Genomic DNA, 24,499 nt, shown 5'->3' on the forward strand with positions numbered 1-24,499 from the left:
TAAAACAGTATTAAAGTACTAAAAGCTTATACAAGGAAAACACGTTGAAGGCAACAACCAGGATCTTGCCTACACAGAACTGAAGAAAGCAATTCTTGTATCATGGTTTTTAATCACTACTCTGTGTACAGTACAGCCTATGATGGTACATCCTTATTGTCAGTTTGCTTGGATTTAGAGTCATCATAGAAGCACATCATAGAAGCACTCATGGATGTGTCTATGAGTGTTTAACAGAAGAGGGATGATCACCATGAATATGGGTGACATCATCACATGGGCTGGAGACCTCATCGACAAATATGAGAAGGTTGACTGAGAACCAGCACCCTTTCTCACTCCGCTTTGTGAATAAATACCTCAGTCTCAGTTCCCCATCACGGTGGATGATAGCCACAAACTATCAGCTAAATATACCCATTCCTCCATAACTGGTTCTTGACAGGTATTTTTCAGTGACAAAGAAGAAATAGTAACTAATTCAGCCTCCTAAATTTTCCAATTTGTTGATTCTCTTATTGTTTCTCCTTTATCTGAAAAACTTAATCACGCTCAAAAAAAAAAAAAAGGAGCCCATTGAAATGACAATAACCTGCCTCTACTTAATGCCTTGTGCCACCCCTCTCCTGTTTCTTCATACTAAATGTATCTACTGTTCTAGAAGAAATTTTCACCAATATATTTTTTGCATATCGTCTTTCAATATTATTTGTACACCAACATCAAATGATACATTTGCCAGGATATGGTGTTTGGAAAAAGGTTTCCTCATCAACCCCTCTTTACACAGTGACCTCATCCACATTTCTGACCCTGGCTTACGTCTCTAAAACGGCACCAACGAGCCTCAGTTATAGACAATGACCTCGAGAGAGTGCTGGGGAAAATAAGCAAGAAAACAAAAAAGATTGGCAGGAAAATTTTTATTTGGAATCATAGGCAGGGATGAGACTAGGGACCACAATTTGAACTTCACTGAAAAACCCACCATCTCCAAGTCCAGAACACAGAAGACAAGAAGTTACTGGAGAAAAAGCAGGCAGGTCCTGTAACATGGCTTCCTCTTTTACTGCTTGTCTGACGTCTTCATGACCCAGGTCAGCAGCAGCCTCCAGACTGCTGGCTACTGCCACAGCAGCCACTGCTGCCACCACTGCTGCCACAGCAGCCACTGCTGCCACCACTGCTGCCACAGCAGCCACTGCTGCCACCACTGCTGCCACAGCAGCCACTGCTGCCGCCACTGCTGCAGCATCCAGAGCTCTGGCGATGGCGACGAAGAGATCTGCGGGGTCTGTGGTGGCTCAGGCAGCAGCCTCCACCCCCAGAGCTGCAGCAGCCACCAGAGCTGGAGCCACAGCAGCCACCAGAGCTGGAGCCACAGCAGGAAGACACGGGGGGACACTTGGGAGGACATTTAGGGGGACATTTTGGAGGGCACTTTGGGGTCTGGCACTTGGGAGGGCACTTGGGAGGAGGCTGACACTGCTGCTGGTTCTGCTGGCAGGACATGTTTGAGAGGAAGTCCGTAAACCTAAAGAGAAATATAAAAGCTGTCAGCACAAGTGTTATACAAACATATTTATCCTCAGATCTGTTAGACACTGATTCCAAGGCAAGCCATTTTATGAACAAGACCTATAATTATTATTGGAGACCTGGTATGAAGTGAAATTGAATGCAGTATAAGATTTTTCACTCCATTTTCCACCAGTAAGTGATTCTAACCATCTTCTGACATAGTCCTATGAAGTAGACACTGAGACAGAGCTCCTTGACACTCAGGAATCTCAACATGATGGACTTATCTTTCTCATCAGACCCCATCCTCTCTGAGACCACTTTCTAGAAGAGGATTATAGGAGATGATATTAAAGAACCTAATACCAGCTACTCAATTCTCCTGACTCCGGGTTTGTTATGCTATTCCATTGCCATTTTTCCTATTTGTTTTCCTGCCCCAAACTGAAACAGTCGGAGCCACAATACCTGTTTCAGCAGATATTGACCAGACCAAGAGAGGTGAAGAGCACTATATGCAAAGACATTCAGCCCAAGCCAACATGAGACTCAAAAACCCCTGACTTTGGCTTCTCTGCCCCTTCGATTTCGCCAGCTCCTTCTGCCCTCCTTCCACGAAGTTCTGGCTCTCTCCCTCCCTAGCCATCCTTGCTAAGGAGCACTCACCTGTTCCGCTGAAGATGTAGGGCCGGAAACTGGTAAGGGTGAGGACTGGTGAGCCTGGCACAGGAGCCCTTTTATGCTAGGCCAGGGATGTTCTTAGAAGTGAGACACAGCATGTCTATGTAGAGCAGTCACTTTCTCAGGCTAGAATGAGGGTGACTCTTCTCATACTCCCTACTCTGGAACTCTGGGATCTCTCTTGAAATACTTCGAGAGGAATATTGTTAGAGACTACAAATATCTGCTCACCAAGTCTACTGCAGGCCAGCCATTCCACCTTCATGCATTCACTCATCTACTAATTCAGCAAATATGTAACACCTCTATTACTTGGGTCTATAATTTTGGAAGATATTAATGCCAAAATATGACATGACTGCCAGGAGGAACTTACAGTCTTAGAGCATGAATACACAAGCAATGGTTCACAATGGTGTCATGTGATCAAGATCTTCAGTTTGGTTCCTTATTAGCTCTTCCTGTGGGTGGTGCCACAGCCTTTGTAATGTTTTGTAGGTCGGATGCCCTTTAGTCAGCTGTGGATTCTGCATACATTGGGCATTGCTTGACACAGCACAGTTAGGAAGAAGATTAACTCTCAGGAAAGGGGAGGGCTGATATTCCTACAGCACCAAGACCTCAGAAACTCAGTACCTCAGCAGCCATTGTGGTTCAGAATCCTATGTGGCAAGACAGAGTTTCAGTAAGACAAGAGTGTCGTTTCTATTCGCACCAGATACTAACTCTAGAGATTGATTACCTGAATGAATAACTATAGTATGAATGAAGCTGGGCTGGCAACATATAGATCTAAAGAAATCCATAAGGTGTAGGAGCTGAAACCTTATTGAGCCCATGCTCCCTAGATTCACAAAGCATAGTGAGAGATGAGGAGAGAAGTAAATATTAATTTTTTAGAAGTTACTTCAAGCTTTTGCTTCAGTAGTGATGTGAAACGTCTTAAGAATTAGTACTGTTGTGCTAGTAATCTATCACCAGCTTTCAGGAGACAGAATGGAAGTGAATAAATTAAAACAAGTAGGGTGTTTCCATCTGTACCAATTCTTCTAACTAACTGCTACACACAGGTTATATTACCGTGGCCAATTTGTTTATCACCACATTTAATGAACTCACCATGAAACTGGCTGTTCTTTGAAAAGAGTACAGCAATTTTGTGGCACGATTCTGTCATCTGTTAAGGTTTAATATGAATGTACATTAGCTAAAGGTGGCTATATGTACTTTGAAGCAATTAAATGGGTACTTTTAAAAAGTGCAAGAAGATAAAGTCACTAAAGCAGAAGGCAAATGCTGAGAGATGGCATTTTTAATGGGTAGGTAAATAATACAGATTTATCTGGTTTTTTTGTTTTGTTTTGTTTCGTTTTGTTTTGTTTCTTGAACTGTGAAACAACTCCTGAGTGTAAGAAAAGGGTTTATTTGGACTTATGGTTCTAGGAGGTCAAAATTTAGAAGCACTATCTGGCAATGGTCTTTTTTCCTGGCAAAGTTTCAAGGAAGTTCAAAGCAGCACATAGCTAGAGACTAGTCACTTGTATGTATATATGATACCACTCCCTCTTTTTCTTTTAGACTCATCATGAGACAATTCCATCTCCAATAAATGTATCTACTAGTAATTCCTTTCCAAAGGCCACATCTCTAAGCATTTTACTCTGCTAAGTTTCAACTTCCTTAGTATTTCACAATAGGGAGTTAATTTCAGGAAGTCATGAGGACACTCCCATTATAAATTAAAACTGGACACATAAATTTAAAGAATATATGAAAGAAAGTTAAGATGGTTAGCTGAAAAATTGTCAGAAAGGAAAATATAGCATTGTTAAAAAAAATAGGAAGAAAATTTTTAAGGCTTTGAAAAGTATGTACACTGTCAAATACTATAGAGTTGGAACCAAGGGTGACATGCTTATCAATGCAATAGCAGAACACTACTAGATCCTTTAGAGAAGGTGTGGGTCCGTGTGAAGCAAAGATCACTGTTTCAGAAAGACGAGGGAATGGATGAATGAAGAGTGAAGCATAAGGAAGCCATGGCTGCTGTATTGCACATGGCAGCTGAGATTACTATGGCAAACCATGCCTTAAATTTCTGGCCCTGAGTCAAAGAACTACAAAAATTGAAAAGGCTCAATTTTTTTAGAAATATCTTTTTTTTTTCAAGTAAACAAAAGTTGGCTTTTAAGAACACACTAATTTTCAAGAATGGATTATTCAAATGCCGCTGACAATTTCAATGCTGTTGGCTCTGATTATATCTTCAGTCATCAGTCCCTGGAGGTAACTAATGAGAAAAGAATGATTTAAAGAAGAATAGGAACTGATAGATGACGTTCTGTGAACCATGTGAGATACAGCAATGATGAACCTGTCAAAATACACTCCTGGGTACAGTAGTGGCGTAAATAATATGGGAATAACCAATTGCTTTGTAAAAAGGATTTAGGCCCCTGTTTAATGGGAGAATCCTTGGCCCTTGTACGGTGAATCTTGCAAAGAACGTGGAGTTTCACAGCTCATAGGCCTGAGGCCTGAACCTACCATTGCAGTTACTTCGCTAAAATGAAATGGCATCCAACTGCCTTCCAAATGCTTATCTGTATATCTGAAAATTAGTGTAGCTCTCAGTTATCAGGAAAGTGTCTTCGTGCAGTGGACAGCAGTTTATTAAAAGACTAAGAACTGGACAGAGTGAAGAGAACAGTGCCTGTGGAATGCTCAGCCATAAACAGGACATCTCTTCCCACAATGCTCAGGGAACATGCAGTAAAGGGAATGGAAACTGGTGAAAGTCAGAGTTTGGGGAGGTCTGATGAAAGGCACTGTCTTCTGATAGGATAAGACCATTAAACCCACAAGCTCATAGCAGCCATACTTACCTGTATAAGACCAATACATGATCAAGCCGGTCCACATTCCACCATGGGTGGTGGAAAGACACATAAATACCTCTCCCATCTGTAAAGCCATTGACAAGTGATGGCTGCTAGGAAAGGATCTTGGTTGGTTGACCTGGATTCTGTAAATAACCCCAAATATTTGTGTATATGGGCAATTAATTGGATTCAGTAAATTATTAAAACATGAAATTGAGACAGGGCTATTGGTTATTTAGAAGAAGCTGGAGAAAATAAAGGTCAATATGATAAGAAGGAAGTGCTCGACATCTCTAGTCATCAGGGAAATGCAATCAAAACAACCCTGAGATTCCACCTCACACCAGTCAGAATGGCAACATCAAAAACTCAGATGACAACAGATACTGGCAAGGATGCGGAGAAAGAGGAACACTCGTCTACTGTTGGTGGGGTTGTAAACTGGTACAACCACTCTGGAAATGAGTTTGGTAGTTCCTCAGAAAATTGAACATACTACTACTACCTGAAGACCCAGTTATTACACTTCTGGGCATATACCCCAGAGATGTTCCAGCATACAATAAGGACACATGCACCACAATGTTCATAGCAGCTCTATTTATAATAGCCAGAATCTTGAAAGACCCCAGAAGTCTTTCAGTAGATGAATGAAAACAGAAATTGAGATATATTTACACAATAGAGTACTACTCAGCTTTATGACTTTATGAAATTCCTAGGAAAATGGATGTATTTAGAGAATATCATCCTGAGTGAGGTAACCCAATCACAAAAAAAAAAAAAAAAAAAAAAAAAAAAAAAAAAATACAGACATAATATTCAGTCATTGATAATTGGATACTAGGCCCAGAAAGCTCTGAATACCCAAGAAACAACTCCCAGATCACATGAATCTCAAAAAGAGAAAGGCCAAAAAGTAGAAGACTCAGTCCTTTGTAGAAAAACAACAACAAGTGTATAGCACCTTCTCAGAGTGGAGTACACCTAGAACTTAAATCATTAATAACTCAAGATCTAATAAGATAGCCTTGTGCCAATTTTTGGTATTTAAAAATCATTATGTGAGAAGTTCAAGAAAAAAAGAAAACAAAAACAAAAAAAAAAAAAGTCATGCTCAATCCTTACACACCAAGAAAACGTTGACTAATTCTGGGTTACACCCTGTTTTACATGTACTTTTTGCTCATTGTAACTAGTAAGACCTTAATGCAGAGTATCAAACCTTAAAAAACAGAAAAAAAAAGCCAAAAAAAAATCATTATGTTTAATCTATACAAACCAAGAAAACTTTGACTATTTTCATGTTACATTTTCATTTACATGTACTTTATGCTTATGGTAACTGGTAAGATTTCAATGCATACTATCAAACCTTTAAAAAAATCAAATACTGACAAAAATATATTCATATAGTTTTATGCCAAAATGCTTTTAAAAGTTTTTATATATATTTCTCTTTTTAAAAAAAAGTTGTACGAAAAAAGCTTTTTAAAAAAGAAAATGCTTATTCACTTCCCCACCTAACTGTAAAATAAATAAAATTCATCTGTGCAAGTATACATTTATTTGCATGTATAAAATTCTCACAGAATAAAAAGCTATTTTTAAGAGTATAGCTGAATGAAAAGAAGAATATTAGTTTGGGGATGAAAAGAAGTGCTTGAGAATATTAGTTTTGGAATGAAAAATAAATCTTAAATTGGCATTACTGCTCCCCACAAGACAGGATGTGCAAATGTAAGATACATATATTTCCCAAGTTCCATCTCCCCCAAAACTGTGGTTCTAATTCTGTTCATCTGCAAACACACCGTGGGACCATCTATAAAGCTCTGCATTCAGGTTCCCAAGTAAGGCTGCGTCTTAGAGGTGGTAACAGCTTCCAGAGCAAGAGAGCTACTACTCTCCAGCAGACTTTTATTGCTTCACGTGCTTTGGTATTTAAATAAGTTCCATTCCATCCAATAACACCCTCTTATCTCCGAGAAGAACTGATATCATCTGATTTGATTGGGCATGTTCATTTAGTCCTGTTTTTCTTGGTGTTTTCAGTTAAGGACATTGGCTGATATATTTGAAAGTAGCAGAAGCAGAAGAATAGGGCATGACTCATTTTAAATCATGTGTTAAACACTCTGGATGCAAAACATCATGCTGGATGCACACAGAATTGGGAGATAATAGAAACCACCCTTATCATAAATGATGTGTCTACAAAACTTTCCATATAGAACTCCAAAAGAGTACTGTACTACTTTAACACAAGGCAGAAAGTAAAAATTGTAGAGAAGGTTATTCTTTAGAAAATCAAGGTAGACCTATCTGTAGATAAAGGCTACATGCTGAAAATGTGCAGATAGATTCAGAGATATGAATTTCTAAGTGTGTAAAAGAAAAAAGATAATAAGGGAAAGTTTCTGCATTGTTAAAACAGTTACATCAAATAGTAAAGAAGAGGGTGTGATATAAAGTGGTATGAGAGAGACTTTAACACTCTGATCTTAGCATAAAACATGAATCTTTAATTGAATTAATGCTTCCATAGGTTGTATGAATTCAGAAACAAAAACTATTTTTATGGGCTTGAAAAAAATACATATTTTACACTTACAAGAGCTAATAGAGATTATAACAGGATTGATATTTCTGGGTGGTTATAGTTTACTTTTAAAACCTCAACCATAAGTGGGGATATGTCAAACAAATTTATAACATAGTTTTGCTATTTCTTTATACAATTAAAGAGTGCTTTATTACTAAATTATTTATCTCTCAAACTCACAATTAAGATTGAAATTACTTTTTTTAAAGATAGATTTAAAAGATAGACTAGTTCAAGTAATGAAGCATTTACCCAGCATGCTTAAGCCCTAGATTCAATCCACAGCACGACATAAAACCTGGCAATTGTAGAATTGCAGCACTGAGGACCTGGAAGCAGGAAGGTTAAAAGTTCAAGGTCATCCTCAGCTGTATATCAAGTTCAAAGTCCTCTTAGGCAGTGTCAGACTCTTCTTTTTTAAAGTGATTTTAAAATACAAATTATGGTGATGGAGAGAGGGCTCAGCAATCAAGAGCATGCCCTGTTCTCCCAGAGGACTAGAGTTCAGTTCTCAGCTCCTACATGGGACAGCTGGCTATTAACCCAGCTTCAGGGGACATGATTGGGTTCCTTAAATTTCTCTGTGCTCTGGCACTCATATGCAGATCTACCCAACCCTAACACACAAACACACAACTAGGAAAAAATTTAAAAGACAGCCTAAAACTTCCAGTTATAACTGAAGAAACTTGGTTTCTTTGGTGCAATGCAACCTCACTTTCTCTTCATCAGACTTCTCTTTAACCCAGTCTGAATCATGAAGAAGGTCTGATTTCCTTAAGATATCTGCAGCAATGAATATCTTCATAAGACACAGGCATGCAGGGGAAGAGTGGAGGGACACAAAGCCTTTAATCATCTGTTCCCATGGAGGTACCTGTTACACAAAGACCTAGCTCCACCTAGCAATTATAAGTACAATTTAATTTTCCACAGGCTTATTCATTTATAAGCTTACATATGAGATGAATAAAACATTAATAAAATAAATAACATGCCCTGACCTGCTAATATAGGTTTATAATTGTACTTGCTCTGCAGAGAGACTGGACTTAGAGGAAGATAAATAGAGAGTTAGAGGGCAGAGGGAAGTCCTACACTTCTCTTCCACAGCCACTTGTATCTGGATCAATAAATGGATTAGACTTATTGTATTTAAGTTTTTACAACAAAGATAACAGTAATAAATTTGAAGGACCCTCAAATAACTCTGTCTCCTATGTCTCACAAAATTCTTTCAGTGACCTACATAAAATAAGAATTGTGGTTATTAATATTTTGAGCATAGAAACTGGAGAGAAAGAGGTTAAATAACTTACCCAAATTTTGACAATAGGCAGTGGGCCTGAGACATAGAATTGGGTGTTCTAACTTTATAGCCATAGGCAGTGTTGTATGCCTAATCTTTTTCCTGCAGATTTCTTTCTTTGAAATCTGACTTTGTGGAGGAAGACTTATTTGCTAGACATGGTACCTTTTCAAGAACCAAGATTCATAGGCCATTTACTGACATAAAGCATATAGATCTACAGCACATCTTTAGAAAAGTTTCCTACGAAGTGTACAAGAACTGCTTTCTGACTCACGTCAATCCCAAGATTTACTCCTGACTTCAGATTCTTCTACTCTACCTCTTCTCCTTCAAACTGCACCCACCATTCTCAGATGATCCCTTGATCTAGCTCAGGTCATAGAAGTATAAAAGCTGTTCCATAAACTACATATTCATGCGTCCCAAGAGAGAGCACTGTCTGGGACACCACAGTTATGGAGCAGGCCTGCAGGTTTGTGATAGCAAGTGAAGAGAGGAAACTAATGGCCTGAGACTAAGAAGAGAGGTAGTCACCCCCATCCCTCAGGGGAGGAGGGATGCTATTCTCTTCCAGACCACTCTTCTACCAATCCCAGCACCCTCAACACCTGAACACCATGATGAAAACCTTGACAGGTGTGCCAAGCCTGAATCTCAGGAAAATTGCATACTACGTTTTGGGCAGATAACACACAAATACACACACTCCTTTTTTTCAGTGAGTTTAGCCAATATTGTTCTCAAACAACTATCCAGATTTATCCTTCTAAGGCTAGCTTATAATAATTCACTCAAGGGATAACAATAATAATTCACCAGTTTTATACATGGTGAAATTGACCATATTTCTGGAGGCTTCCAAGTTTTCCAATGAGAATTGTCTTATTTGCCCTTTATTTAGTAAAGCTCGGCATATTTTCCAATTCATGGTGATATTTTTACTTTATTTAATTTCTGTAGAAATTCTAATATTATTTTCTCCATCCTTTTTAATCTCTTAGTGTTAGTTAATGTGACAAAAAGATGCATGACTATACATTATGTAACGATGAATAAAGTCTGCATGTAATTTGTGATTTTTGCCTCAAATTATAAGTTTAGCTTTTTCACTCTGCTTTGAACAACCAATATGGGGGCTTCTATTGGGAGAGGCTATTTTTCCTTCTCCTAGTAATCATTTGCATGGAGTTCTTTATCTAGGAGTAGAACCCTGTGAGACATGCTGTTGTTGTTGTTAACATGACTGTTGATATTGCCATTGTTCTGATCCTGTTTATGCAGCTCATGCTAAGAGAGACTGTTTCACAGCAGGCTTCACAGCAGTGTCCCCTGAGGCACAGATGTGGGATATGTAAAGTAGATGTTATTAAGTGAGACTCAGTTCCCCAGTTTATTGATCACTGCACTACATCTAGATGTCGTTTTCTGTTCATTTGCTGTTCGTTTGCCTATGCACACAAACAACAAAACTGAACTCAGCAGGTTTTGTGCGGGGGAGGAGGGAGGGAGAGAGAGAGAGAAAGAGAGAGAGAGGGAGAGACTTTATTGTGTGACAATACAACAATAAGATGAAACTGCTATTAATTTTAGAGAGGAATCATGGGAGAAGTTAAAGGGAGGGTGAGCAGCTCAGAGGGACTGGAAATTAGAAAGGGACAATGAGAATGAAAAATCATGTAAGCCTATTTCAATTAAAAACAGGTTTTAAATTCAAACGTTTTCTAAATAAAGACAACGTAAAAGATAATTAAAACTTTATGTGAAACTAAAATCCTGATCTCTTTCCTTCAAATGAACTCAATGTCCTTCCCTCCTTATAACCCTAAGTTTAGCAGTTACAGTCCCAGGACATAAGTTCTAGTGTAAGAAATTGTGGTATTAATACATGGTTTTCAACAGGGCAACTCTGTCACAGAATTCTAGTGTTAGAAAATACCAGAAGATCAAAACTGCAAAGTTTGCTTGATCCTTTATGGCAAAAGAATAACACATTGATTGAGGAAAATAAAAATAATATTATAAAGGTGGATGGACTAAAGAAAAGGGTTTTTGGTGAGGACAATGAAAAATTGCTAGTAGATGTGTTTGCTGAAAATGTAATTTATCTATCTTCTATTTGACAATATTTCTCCACCTTTATGTACAGCATGCTAATGTCACCTTTCTCTATGTCTGCCAATATTTTCTAAATAAATCCTGGTAGTCTAACAACCATAGAGACAGAATATCTGTCCCTACAGCTCCTCAAATTTTTATTTGACTCTTAGTCAATATAGCTAATCTAGAAATAATTGACACTAAGAGTACTCATCTACTCACAGGGAAGATATGCCTGCCATCCGTTAAGCCTTAGATGGCCCATGGTTCCTTGTAGATAACCAGGCAGTGTCCCAACAGGATAGGAAGTATGACAGCTCCTATCGAGACCTATCAGGATCATTCCTAGTGTTCAACAGAAAACAACAGCATGGGCTCGTAGCTATGTTCCCATTACCTACTACCTAGGGGCTACACTACTGTTGACCAATAGTGTCTGAAGGGTACACCTGTAGCCCAGACTTTCAATAATGCTCATATACACTTTTTCAGATAAGAAAGCACACCTTTTGCTAAAGTTCTGCTCATTTCTGGCTTAAGTTTCATGATGGGCTTTTCATACAGCCTCTCCTCAATCTAAGTTGAGCATCCTTCCTCTGTGCTCCCATAGTATCTAACTACTATAGTAAATAGTTTTTCATTGCTGTTTGACGTGCTAGCTAAACGAGGACACTGCTCATCAGAAACAGAAACCATGTATTCCTTATCTCAGTGTTTCCCACACCCAACTCAAAGCACAGAGCATGTGCGTTTTGCTCATTGAGTGTTATAAACACGTTCCAGGGGTGTGGGAATTGAGTGGTAAAGGTCCAGGAACAAATAATATAGATGGCTTTCAAGATGGTAAGATAAAGCTCAACTCTACCTGGAACTTCTAGAAGGGTCTTAGTATATCCTCAGGCTGTATATCCTCAGTATGTCCCTAATTGCAGGTCTCCAGGCAGTTCCACACTGGGAGGCCATTAGGCTGGACATGGGTATCCCCAAGAATGTTGCTCACTCCCTTCTCAGTGCTTGGTGCTACACATTCTATGGTGCTTTTAGGAGTCAGTCTTGGAAGGAACAGGATAAATCTGAATACCCTTTGAAACATGAAGAAGGTGGACAGAACAGAGGGATGGAAGTGAGAGAACACAGGGATGAAGGAAACAAAGGATGAGTCACATCCATCTTCTCTGGATGCTGCCTGGCCATGTGCCTACTCTCTGATCTGGTAGAGTGCATTACCATCTCAGACTCTCAATTTTCAGTGCTATAAACACAAAGTGGTGGTGATGTAATTGTTTTATTTACTGTTGCACGTGTCTCCTATTTGACCATGATAATGGATTTAAAGCTGCTTTACAATTCAGAATTTGTGAAAGCCAAATTTTACCTTGAAGTTTTTGGTAAGCATTACTGCTGGTACCTATGGAAGACCTAGAGAACTAAAGGGAACAATGTGAAAAGAAGCTACAAACAAAACCATTGCCAGCACCCACATGAAAACTCATAGCTGTCTGTAACTCCAGTTTCAGAGAATCTGGTCCTCTCACACAGAAATACATGCAAGGAAAAACACCAATGCACATAAAATAAATAAGTCTTTAAAATAAAAAAGGGAACTCACCACTAAGTGAAGATAAAACTTGTACCTGCTCTCTGGGTAATATGTGAAATTTATTCTTCCAATAAGTACTGCTATTTGCTGGAGAGTTTCACTCTAGACATCGTTCTTGGTGTGGGTATTCAGATAGTAAGTAGGCACCAAGGATCTGGCAGAAAAGGGACACGGTATGAAAATGGAAACAAACTGCAGATTCGGGCAGAGAAAGAGTCAGGAAGGAAATAAAGAAAGAACAAAGAGTAGACACAGCACTTGGTCTTGTGGTTGAAGGCCACGAATGCAATGGAATGCTTAGTACCATGCCATGCTCACAAGAGCATTCACCCCTGTATGAGGAAGCCACAGACACTGTCCTTTATGATGTCACAGGATTAGGAGGATGAAATCCCCACAGAACAGACACATAGAGTCATTATCTTATTTGACAAGAATATATTGTGATGTGTGGATTTGGTGATTTCGAGCAAATAAGGCCTATTTTCTTATTGAAGAGTGCTCAGGCTAAGGTAGGGCAAGACGAACAGGTCTCCTACAGATCCACGTGTCCCAGACATGAGGCTGGCCATGGGTACTCACTCCCTGCTTTTCCCAGCCTACACATTCTGTTCCACCCCCTCCTTTTCCCTGTGGCCCAGCCTACCCAGGCACTTGTCTGTCTCACTCAGCATATGATCAAATCAGGTCACGAATAGTCATCATCTGGGTGGAGATGCAGGAATGACAACCGATGGTGAGATACTCTTGCCATTTTCGTTCTGATGATTTGGTCCAGAGTCCCCTTCTTGCCAAGCACTGACTCTGTTCTGTCTTCCCCTTTAAGTGGTACTTATAGTTACCAATCAAACTTTTCTGTTCTGTTTTCAATATCTTAGCAAGATAGTCTATGTAATTTGGGGGGAAGATTCAAAGAATTGAAATACAAGGTATCCAGGCTACAGTTTCTGAGTGACTGTATCTTCCAAGATCACTCATGGTACAGAAAAAGAAACTTAGGTTTAAAGAAATTATTTACTCAGTGTAACAAAGGGAGTTTGCAGAAATGTTGGAATGAAAATGGAAGTAAAACAAGCTGGAATGAATGGTGGGGACATCCTCATGGAGACAGCGAGTGGGGGGTATGGGATGTGGAACAATCAGAGGGTGAATCGGAAGGGAAAATCTGGAGTACAAAAATTTTTTAAATATATTTTAAAAATCTGGAAAGTGATTATTGCAGTGTTAAATGATGAGTCTTCACAACTTTATCTACAACAAAATTCTTCTCTCATGGCATTTTACTAACAGAAGACTTCAAATTATGTTAATGCTTTCATGCCTTTTATCTGACTGCCCTCTTCTTACTGGCTGCCACACATATTTATTGGTTGCAATCATGGGAGGAAAGCTGTTAACTATGGTTTCGAAGTTACTATGGGCGATTTCATTACACAGTCCCCCTGGATCAGAGATCATGATATCTGCATGAAGTCACAGGTTCTCATTCAAGTCTACATCTTACATATTACTATAGAGCTATGCCTATCGCTACATTCAGACTGCTAATCAGTTCAATCCAAATCTCAGTACTCGGTAAGAGAATATCAAACACACAATGAGCAACACAGTGACTGGGACACAGAAGACCTTCAGCTATTGGTTGGTGTGCATTATTATTTACTTTTACCCCTATGTGTTAAGAATAAAGAGATTTGACATATCTTTCTCATAGATTCTTTAAAATATCATCCATAGATTTGTATATGTGTAAGAGTCAAAACCACAGATATATAATTATATTTTTATTCGTTTGGGGAAGTGTAAATCTATCTACCTGCATTAGATTTATTTGTTAGGAAATTTTACAGAACCTGGGAGGGAAAAGTACTGTCCTACTTCAGGTACAGAAGTTGAAGATCTACTCTGTAGACCTTTTTACACCATAAATCTGCAGCAAAGCAACTCATGCTGGATTCCACACTGCAGCCACATGGCCTGCCCTAGAAGACATTTCCCACTTCAGAAGTATGATGCTGTGGTCTGGGTTTGTGAATTCCTTATTGTTACCTTCTCCACATATACTGTAGAGGGACTAGGGATCAGAAAATCAGTTTCACATAAGAAATGGCATGCCAGATGTTTAGGTTATAAAATGCAGACTCTCATTTTATTTAGGCTAAAAATTCCCAGAAACCAAATATATAAAAGGCCACATTTCCAACGCACCGGTTTTAGAAATAAGATAGTCACCATCATGTACTTCAGAGTCTCTGCATATCAGAGTCTATTATTACCTAATATTGTCTTTTAATATTGTCCACTATAGTTGTGCCAACTAAGAACAAAGATGGAGTTACGTGCAGGCCTAGAGGAGAACAAGGTGAACTAATGTTATGTGACAAATTTCTTTCACTATAAAGAAATAACTTTAAAATATCGTATGTTGTCCCCTGCCTCCTCGGCTCCTCAGAGAAGCTTCGTAGATCCCTATGGTGACCTGAGGTGCTTTTAGCAGTGCTACCAGACTCCCCTGCTACCACTATGTTCCTCTCTTCTGTCTGCCAGACTACTGACTGTATTGAGATATTAACAGAAATATATGCCTCACTGCTGCAGGGAGTAACTTCCCTTCGAGCTGAGCCCTGTCCCACCTAGAAAAGTTGTACTTTCTCTGAGACATCTTGCTCAATTCTCCTGACCACGTAAAATTGTACAATGCTTGGAACTCTCTTTCACACTAATCATCACAGTTGAGCATTAACATTCATTTATTTCTTTATTAAAATATTGAATAGTGCATTTTTTCCTCTTCTCTCTCTCTCCCTCTCTTCCTCTCTCCCCCTCCCTCTCTCTCTCTCTCTCTCTCTCTCTCTCTCTCTCTCTCTCTCTCTCTCTCTCTCTCTCTCTCTCTCTCTTCCTCTCTCTCTCTCTCTCTCTCTCTCTCTCTGCCTCTCTCTCCCTCTCTTCTCTCTCTCTCTCTCTCTCTCTCTCTCTCTCTCTCTCTCTCTCTCTCTCTCTCTCTCTCATAAGCTCCAAAACCATAAAGCTGATACCTGGGACAAAACAGATTTTAAATATCTATTTATTGAAGAATCCTTGAGAATCAGGCACATGACTTGTCTATAGTCTTCCCAGAATAGCAATATTTATGAAAGCAGACAAGCTCTGGCTCTGGATATTTGGTCTCCTGAAGTCTGCATAAAACAGAGATCTCTGAAATTCAGTGCTGGAGTCACTGATAAAATCTCAGTACTCATTTCAGTTGCCTTGAGAGACTAAACACCCTGCATTTTCTCTACATCCATCTAACACATAGCAGGGCTTTCATAAAGATGTGGATTGTGGAAAGTTATTATGTTCTATTTCATCTTGTGTATTCATGAGGGTCAGAGAATTTACTCTCAAATGAAAAATAAATGTCTTGGATTGATAATAACGGTAATTCGCACACTTCTAAAAGTAATACACACACTTTACCTCTTAATGTAAAACTGGAGAACATCTTAGATTTTTAACCTTAATAAAGGGGAGAGTAGAGACAGAAAGAGAACTTAAATGGGGTATAGAAACCCAAATAGGGTGCCTCACACTCATGATATCAGAACTCAAGAAACAGGGACTTGAGGAACACCGATCACCTCAAGTTCAAGGCCAGTCTGAACTGCCTACAAAATCTGAGCCTGACAGAGCTACATATGGAAAACCTGTTTTGACAAAGGACCATTAGGAAGGACCCAGTTATCCAATTAAGTTACTTAATGTAATTAGATACACATTGGAATATTAGAACACAACAATAGTAGGAAATAATTATACACGCTATCCAAAGTAACACTTATCAGTTACTGCATTTAGACAGTACATCCATGAAATGGAAAGTGAAAGTGGATGAATCTGGAAAGTATAATATTAAATGAGGAAAGCCAAATTCAGAAAAAAGCCATATATGGATCCTAGCTTGTAATGTATAGACGGATAGATGGACAAAGGGACAGATTGATAGATAGTAATGAAAATGTGTGTAAAGCCTAACCACCTGAAAAGAGGGTGCCAGAGTGATGGTTCAGTGGTTAAAAGCATTTGCTGTTCTTGAGAAGACCCAGAATTGATACCCAGTAATCACATAATAGCAGCTCACAACCCTCTGTAATTCCTATTCCAAAGATTTTTTTAAGACACCAAGTAAAATTAAGTATTACAATAAAGGGAAGAGAAGGGCTTGAGAGAAAACACTGCAGTAAGAATGCTTCCTGCTCTTACAGAGGACCTGTGTTCAGTTGTTTCCCACCCACATGGAGACTCTCAACTGCCTGCAACTCCTGTTCCAGGGGATCTAATTCTGTCCTCTGGCTTCTATGGGCACTGTGCACACATTGTATTCATAAACTTACTCAGGCACACATACATACATATGAATTTTAAAATTTTAAGAAAAAAAGAAAAGATCAGAAGCATCGCTTATGCTGGTTGTGTAACTGTTAAACCATTGTTATAGAAAAGCATCGCATGCTCAAGTTAACTTCTGAGTAAGCAGCACTCTCTTCCTAAGCTGGAAGTACCACTTGATGGTGTAGGAAGAACACAGGATCCTTGGCATGGCTATTCCTGGCTCTGACTTGGATACAAAGCTTAGTGGGGTTGTATAGAGAGAGGGTCTATGATTTAAGGAGCGTTCAAAAACAACAGGGCACTTGAAATAAATAAATAACTTCATAGTTAAATTTCACTAGTTCTCATTCTTTCTCCTCCTTCTCTCCCTTCTTCTCTCTCTTTCTCTTTTACTCTCTCTCTCTCCCTCTCCCTCCCCCTTCCCTCTCTCTCTTTCCCACATTCATTTATGCATTCACCAAATATGTCGTCTACTATGTACTAGGGCTGTGTGGTTCTTATGAACAAAATCTTCCCTTGGCACGCATGCTTCTGTGCGTGCACAGGTGAGCCATGTTGCTTGTGCGTACCTCTGAAAGTCAGAAGTTAGCTTCAGACGTTCCTCGGAGTGCCATCAGTCTTGGCTGTTGTTATTGTTTGTCTGTTTCTTGGTGTTTGCTTGTTTTATTTTAGAAAGGGTCTATCACTTCATAGCCTGAGACTCACTGAGTAGATTAAGTTGGTGACCCTCTCCACTACTGGGATTACCAGTATGCAGCATCTGTGACAACATGCCAAATCACATACATGTGGGTTCTGTGAATTTGACTCATTCTGCATAAGAAGCATTTTGCTAACTGAGCTATCTCTCCAGGAACCATCACCACCTGTGGATTTTTCATGCATACATATACCCTATGCCCTCAAGAGGAAAAGTCTAATACGTGAGAAACATATAATGCACAAAGCCCACCAGTATCAAACCACGTTCACTGTAGTAGTACACCCTATGATTTTCCTGAGATTTGAGTTCAAAAGTTCCCCAACATCCAGAAGAGAAACTGGGTGGCATAGCAATGACAACAGAAGTCATGCCTCCTTGAAGGTCTGTGACCAAATCTAAAGAGATTAATCAGAGAAAAAGAAGGAAGACCTCAAACCCAAAGTCTGTAGCCTTACAAAAACTAAGCTGTTCATAGCATTCTAGACTGTGTGGGAAGTTCATCCACTTCATTTACTTATCTGCCCATTTAGATATTTAATTGACAGTTGAAAACCAAGAGCATGAAAAGGCACACCAGGGTGTATAATGATAAACATAAATGCAGAGCAAATAAGTCAAAAGGAGCCGCCATGCCTTGCATTCAGAGTTTTATTCTTGCCACAGTTTGGGGGTTGTGCTAACTCTGGCAGGATGCCTTGATAAAGAAGGAAAGTTACGAACTAGGGAAGCAACTAGGAAGTTGTTCGGTTTGGGTAAGTCCAGAAGACATAGCAGGAGGTACGTTTTGGAAGCAGAACAGTTCTTTTGTGTTTAACAGCAGCAATCGTCGTCCTCGTTATCGCAGCATGCAGGACCTCTGGACCTCATGGGAATAATCCCCAAACAGCAGCACCCAGAGCCGCAGCCTCCGCAGTCTCCAGAGCCACAGCCCCCGCAACCTCCAGAGCCACAGCCTCCAGAGCCGCAGCCTCCAGAGCCGCAGCCGCCAGAACTGCAGCACCCAGAATTCTCACAGCAGCTAGAAGATCCTGTGTTCCATCCTTGGGGCCGCTGGATCCAGCGTCTTAGAGGACTCACCCCAAAGGTCCGGGGAGCCAAACAGCAGTAGCTGGTGGAACAGGGGGCAGAACAAGGGTCAGGGACACAGCCCAGAGACCCTGAGCCACTTGAAGAACCCTGAGTATAGTATGTCTGGCCAGGAACCTGATTCTGGACATAAAATGTCTGAGCCTGGCAGGGAGCTGGACATTTGACAGAGGTAGTCTGGCATGGGGCTGGGCACTTCACAGCAGTCGTCTGGCATGGGGCTGGACATTTCACATAAGTCGTCTGGCATGGAGGTGGACATTTCACATAAGTCGTCTGGCATGGAGGTGGACATTTCACACAAGTCGTCTGGCATGGAGGTGGACATTTCACACAAGTCGTCTGGCATGGAGGTGGACATTTCACATAAGTCGTCTGGCACGGAGCTGGACACTGCACGTATGTCTGGCAAGGAGCTGGGCATTTCACGTAGGTTTTGGTCTGGCACGGAACTTGGTATCTCACGTAAGTTTGAGTAGGAACTGGAGTTAAGTATCTCACAATGGTTTGAGGCTGGCTGGGAGCGAACCCTGGAGCACCACCAGTTTGGATCTGGCCTGAAACTTGGCCTTTTCCAGAAGCACCATCACTACCTTGCCCCATTCCCAGTCCTCCCAGTCCGGAACCCTTCACACAAGATGGAAGAAACTGTGGCTGCTTCTGCTGGTCACACATCTTGCTGTGGTTTTTAAGTATCTGGAAAGAAAAGATTCATCGAACTGTAAGATCAGAAAGGTTTCCACAAAATCCTGCAGTACATCCACTTGGGGGCGGGGGAGGGTGATCTCAAAACGGTCTCCTTTCTGAGAAGGTTGTTACCAACCAGAGGCTGTCCATCTGGCAGTAAAGTAGGGGTGGAGTCAAGTATTCTAGGTTCACTTCTCACACCTTCAACCTTCAACCAGCTGTGTGACTCCAGACAAGTCCTCACTCAACCCAGCTACTGTTTCCACAGTAGCTTGAAACAGTAACTTACATTTCTACCAAACTCTCTGGGTTTGACTTTAGTTTCTGCTTTGGGAAGCAGCCTTACATTATTCTTCAACCAGCTTAGCCTCCACCAATTTGTCCCTTGGGGGTGGCATTACTTCTTCTTCCTTCCAACTCAGGAAGTCCTCAGGGAGAGCAGATGTATGTGCCTGAGCTAAGCCGAGTCTTTAACTGAACCGGAGAGAGCGAAACACATGCTCAAGATTTCGGAAGTTTCTACCATTTGCCGGCCGTTGGAACACTTGCATATTAATTCACTTTGTTAGTAAATAGAACCAAGAAAAGATGACACAAATGTCCCCACACAAACCTAATTCTCTGAAGTCCCTGCCCAGGTAATGCTTCCCCCTCCTCTATCCAGCCAGCGTCTCAGTTTCCCATTATCAAAGGTATCCTCCTTCTTCACAGATGTCCCCAATATCAAGTCCTGGTTCATTATCAATTTTGTAGTACTCTATCCGATCTACACCTCAAGTCTATTTCTTGCCAAGTCTCTAATCACAGGAAACAAGTCTTACCTTCTTTCTTGGCAGCAACAACACTGGAAGAAGCCAAGGCTCTGAAGAGCTGGCATTTGGTGAGACTTTTATAGGGTGGCAATGAAGCAATTTGATGCCATTTAAATGAAGCACCTGAGATCACGAGGACAAAGGCTGATATTGCATTGGTGAAATTCTTCCCCAGTATGCCTGACTGTTAACTCAGAGGCAGAGCATGTCTCTACTTGACACTGAATTTTCCTAAATATAAGCTAAATGTCCACCTTCTTCATGAAACAACCCTCTTTCTCTTCCTAGACGCATGAGAGTCATTCTGTGCAATCTGACCCTAATGTAGGGTCATTTAGTTGAGACTCTCACTATTTCATACACTATGACGAAAGCTACTCTGTGTCCTTCCAACCTGACATTCTCATTCCTTCTGGAGACTTCTGGTACTTTCTGCTGGTCAGGGTTGTTGGGGAAAGAGTTTGGCATGGTGGTCTCTGGCTCAGTATAGCGGAAAAGTCACCATGAACTAGTTTACCCATGAACCATAGGTTTTTCTCAGCTAATTTGGGGTCTGAATGGTGTATGATCTCAGACCCCAGGAATTAGGCCTTTATTGGCTCATCTCAGCTTTGCCTAGTCCCATGGACTTCCCTCAACTCACCTTTCCGGGCTTCAATTCCAGAAATAGATTCCAGGAACCTGGGACTGAGGGAATTCCAGACAAATGAATGTGAGTGAAGATGATGATAAAAATCTATCACCTAGTTGAATGTTTTTATGGGCCAAAATGTATAAGGCAGATGTATGTGAGAGAGGCCTGAAAGATAAAGAGGGTTACAAAGCATCCAAAACGAGCAAATATTATTACTACCAGTTGTTGCCTTTCATGATCGAGTTGTTTTTGCATACCAGCCACATTTCGTTTCCCCAATACAGTAAATGTGGAATAAAGACAGGAATAAAATCTCTTGAGCACTATTGAATACTGCTGTAGTCTGTGTCTCTGTTTGGTTTCCCCTATAACTCTGTAAGGAGGCAAAAGAGGAAGAAAAAAACACAGGGGTCCAAATACCTCACCAAGTTATTGTTACCAGTGGAAAACAGAGTACCATAAGAACCCAGAACCACCCAGCTCCATAACCTTGCCCTTCCCACTGGGCCTTGAGGGACGTTTGTGGGATCTGCCAGGGGAGGCTATAAAGCCTGTATCCAGAATTGGTTTCAAATGCTTCTTCCTCAGTTCAACCAGTCCATGCTTCACAAGTCACTCTCAGGTGAAAGGTGGTTCTCAATTGGCTCCAAATACATCTTCAATTACCCAGAATAAACTTTCCTGAAAATACCAAAGTGCAGCTGGGTCACTCATCTTGCCATATCAGGACTTACAAAGCCTATCATGAACAATTTGGAAGAAACAAGAAAAGGTTCTGCCCCAGGCTCGGAAAGTGCCCTGCCTCTTTCTGTCACCTCTGGCCAGTAGGCTTGCCATACTGTGTATCATCTATGTGAAGCCCACTGTCTGTCAGGGGTAAAGGAATAAAAGGTCCTGGCCTTTCTAGTCCTCAGTTGTTCCCCAGGCCTACTGTTTCATGAAATGAAGAATGAAGCAATCATTTGCGGAGAGAGAGAGACTCTTCACATCAATAACCTGTTATTTCAATCTTTGTGATAATGGCTAAAATAAAACAGGACATAAAAAGACAACTGTGGAAAATCACTTAGCTGCAACTACTAGAGCCATAATTTAAAACCAGGAATAAGATACTTCAGAGCCTATTATTTCTCTACCTCATGCTGCTTAAGACTGGCATGTCTTTTCAGTTTCAGCTGTGCAGCCCTCTGTAATGTATGTAGTGTATGTACTGTGTCTATGGTGTATGGGCCATGGACTAGCACTATTTATGGCAATGATAAAGATTTAGAAGGCCACTGGTTTCAAAACATGCCCACAAGTTAGGACAGACACTTTTATGGACATCAATGAAAAGAACTGACCTCTTGTTTTACAATTCTTCAGCCCCTCTACTATTTCAGTATATGATTAGAAGGGTCTCTACACACACACACACACACAAAAATGTTTGCTTTCATAGACTACCTGCCTATGGAGTTATACATAGTTTATAAGTATGGGTAGATCACTATATTTCACCTTCGGACCTGGGAAACATTAACAATTAATTAAAGAAATGGGTGAATGAGTGGGCATTTGTTCCATTGAGGTCAAAGACTAATTTCTCTCCTGATGAGGTTCAAGTGACCCTGCTCTGCCGTTAGTCAATCTGTGTGTCTCATGCCAGCTCTGAGCTCTGATTGGCTCATATCCTGCTTTGTGGGGTGAGGCTCTCACTAATGGTTTTGACATCTTTAGGTAGCACCAACATCACTGGTGAGAGATACTATATCCATGTGCCATTCAGACAGGTGGGTGGGCTGTGCCCCACCCACTTTATAGGCTTGAACGCAGAGCTGGTGAAGTCAGAAGATAAGTGCCAGTGCAAATATGAGTCATGAGGATATTCCAAGAAGTTCCCAGAGCCTCTGTCTATTTATCCCTTTGGCAGCTCATGGATCATAGACTTGTTGGTTTATGCAATAACAGTCCAGTGGACTCACATGAGAATAAGAATAAAGAATCATCTCTGAGATAGAAGAGCCTAAAACAGGTCATTGGATTTGGATGCTGATCCTGTTCTATATGGAAAGTCCCCGTGGATTGTAAAAGCTCTTAGAATCCCTTGGTTAACATGCCTCATAATTTCCCAGCTGAATAGTCAGGAAGTACATATTAGATTATCAATTCATCTCCTTGTAACACCAGCATTTATGAACCCTTAACAGCCAGATAGTAATCTTGATACTTGAGGTGGACAGCATAAAGAATAGACTATTTTTTCCATTTCTATCATCCCAGGAAGGGGCTGTCACACCCACCTCTGGCCGTAGCACCCCTTGACCCTCACCGTTTTCACACAACACATTTCTCTGAATACAACAGGACTGGAGTGTCAAGTACTGTTCTATAAGCTATTCATACTACGGCTGCTGGTGAAGAGAAGCCATCCATGAGATGGTGCTGCTGGCATTCTGGGTGGGTCATTGTTCTTTAATTAAACTTTTCTAGAAACCTTTCTGGAGCACACGGAAGCATGACCCCATGGTTGGTCTGAATTTAGTAAAGCTGACGATGAACTCTTGGGGAACTAATTCTAAAGTACTCCCTGGCCAAGTGTCCCTTACAAGTAGGAATGAATAAGGAAGAGAACAGGGCGAAACTTCCACAGATTCCAAATCTGACTGGCAGATAACAGTAAGATTGACTTGTTTTAAAATTGTCTGCACTGTGATGATATTTTAACTGGTTCACATACACAAAACACAAACAATGAGAGAAGTGCCAAGATACAAGATTCCCACTTGCTCCCCAGGAAAACATAAGCTGCTCTGTTAAGGTTTCATTTCATTATGCATATTAATTGTACACTGTAAGCACTTCATCGAGACACACCCATATGATATGCTTTGATCATATTCCCCCCTCAGTTGCTCTTTCTTATCTCCTTCTCCTCTCTGCTTCCTCTCCATGTTCCTAACAGTCCCTTTTACTCTTATAGGATCAGCTTCTTTTACTTATCCTGTTGCACTGCATAGACCTGAAATTTCATTCATTTTCCTGAAAACAACCCAATTTCATTCTTCTTTAGGGCTCAGGAAAATTCCACTGTGTTCCTTTATTCATTCATTCTCTTGTGGCCCACGGCCTGATTCTATGACTTTACTTGTATGGAGAGTACAGTGCTAAACTTTATGGATGCCTGCATAGCAAGCACACTGATTCTTGGAGGATACATGCCCAAAGGTAGTATACCCAAGTCATATGGTAGTTCTCTTTCTCTGGATGTAGGTGCTTTTAGATTTGGGGCATAATATTCAGAATTGAGATGTCATCTTGCTGGCTTTTTCTTTCATGAATATGAAAACTCCTTCCCCCATCTCTTTTGATTAATTTTGATTGAAAGTCTATTGTATTGTGTATTACAATAGATACTCTGCCTTGTTTCTTGGGCCTGAGTGCTTGGAAAACCTTTTTGTACCCTTTTACCCTGAGGTAATGTCTATCTTTGTTGCTGAAATATGTTTCTTGTATGCAGCAGAATGGT

General features: G+C 40.5%; 2 protein-coding genes across 2 annotated transcripts; both read right to left on the reverse strand.

Moving 5' to 3' along the window:
- Positions 1–1,098: 1,098 nt before the first annotated feature.
- On the reverse strand, positions 1,099–1,512 carry LOC308420346 (late cornified envelope protein 2A-like; the record flags this gene model as incomplete). Its single annotated transcript, XM_080916326.1, has 1 exon — positions 1,099–1,512. One exon carries the CDS (start codon positions 1,510–1,512, stop codon positions 1,099–1,101), a length of 414 nt encoding a protein of 137 aa, XP_080772452.1.
- A 17,070-nt stretch (positions 1,513–18,582) lies between these two features.
- KPLCE (KPRP N-terminal and LCE C-terminal like protein) lies at positions 18,583–19,533 on the reverse strand (the record flags this gene model as incomplete). The annotated part of the gene is made up of 1 exon (XM_080916355.1): positions 18,583–19,533. One exon carries the CDS (start codon positions 19,531–19,533, stop codon positions 18,583–18,585), a length of 951 nt encoding a protein of 316 aa, XP_080772481.1.
- Positions 19,534–24,499: the final 4,966 nt, after the last annotated feature.

Source organism: Micromys minutus, assembly GCF_963924665.1.
Source record: "Micromys minutus genome assembly, chromosome: 4".
NCBI lineage: Eukaryota > Metazoa > Chordata > Mammalia > Rodentia > Muridae > Micromys > Micromys minutus.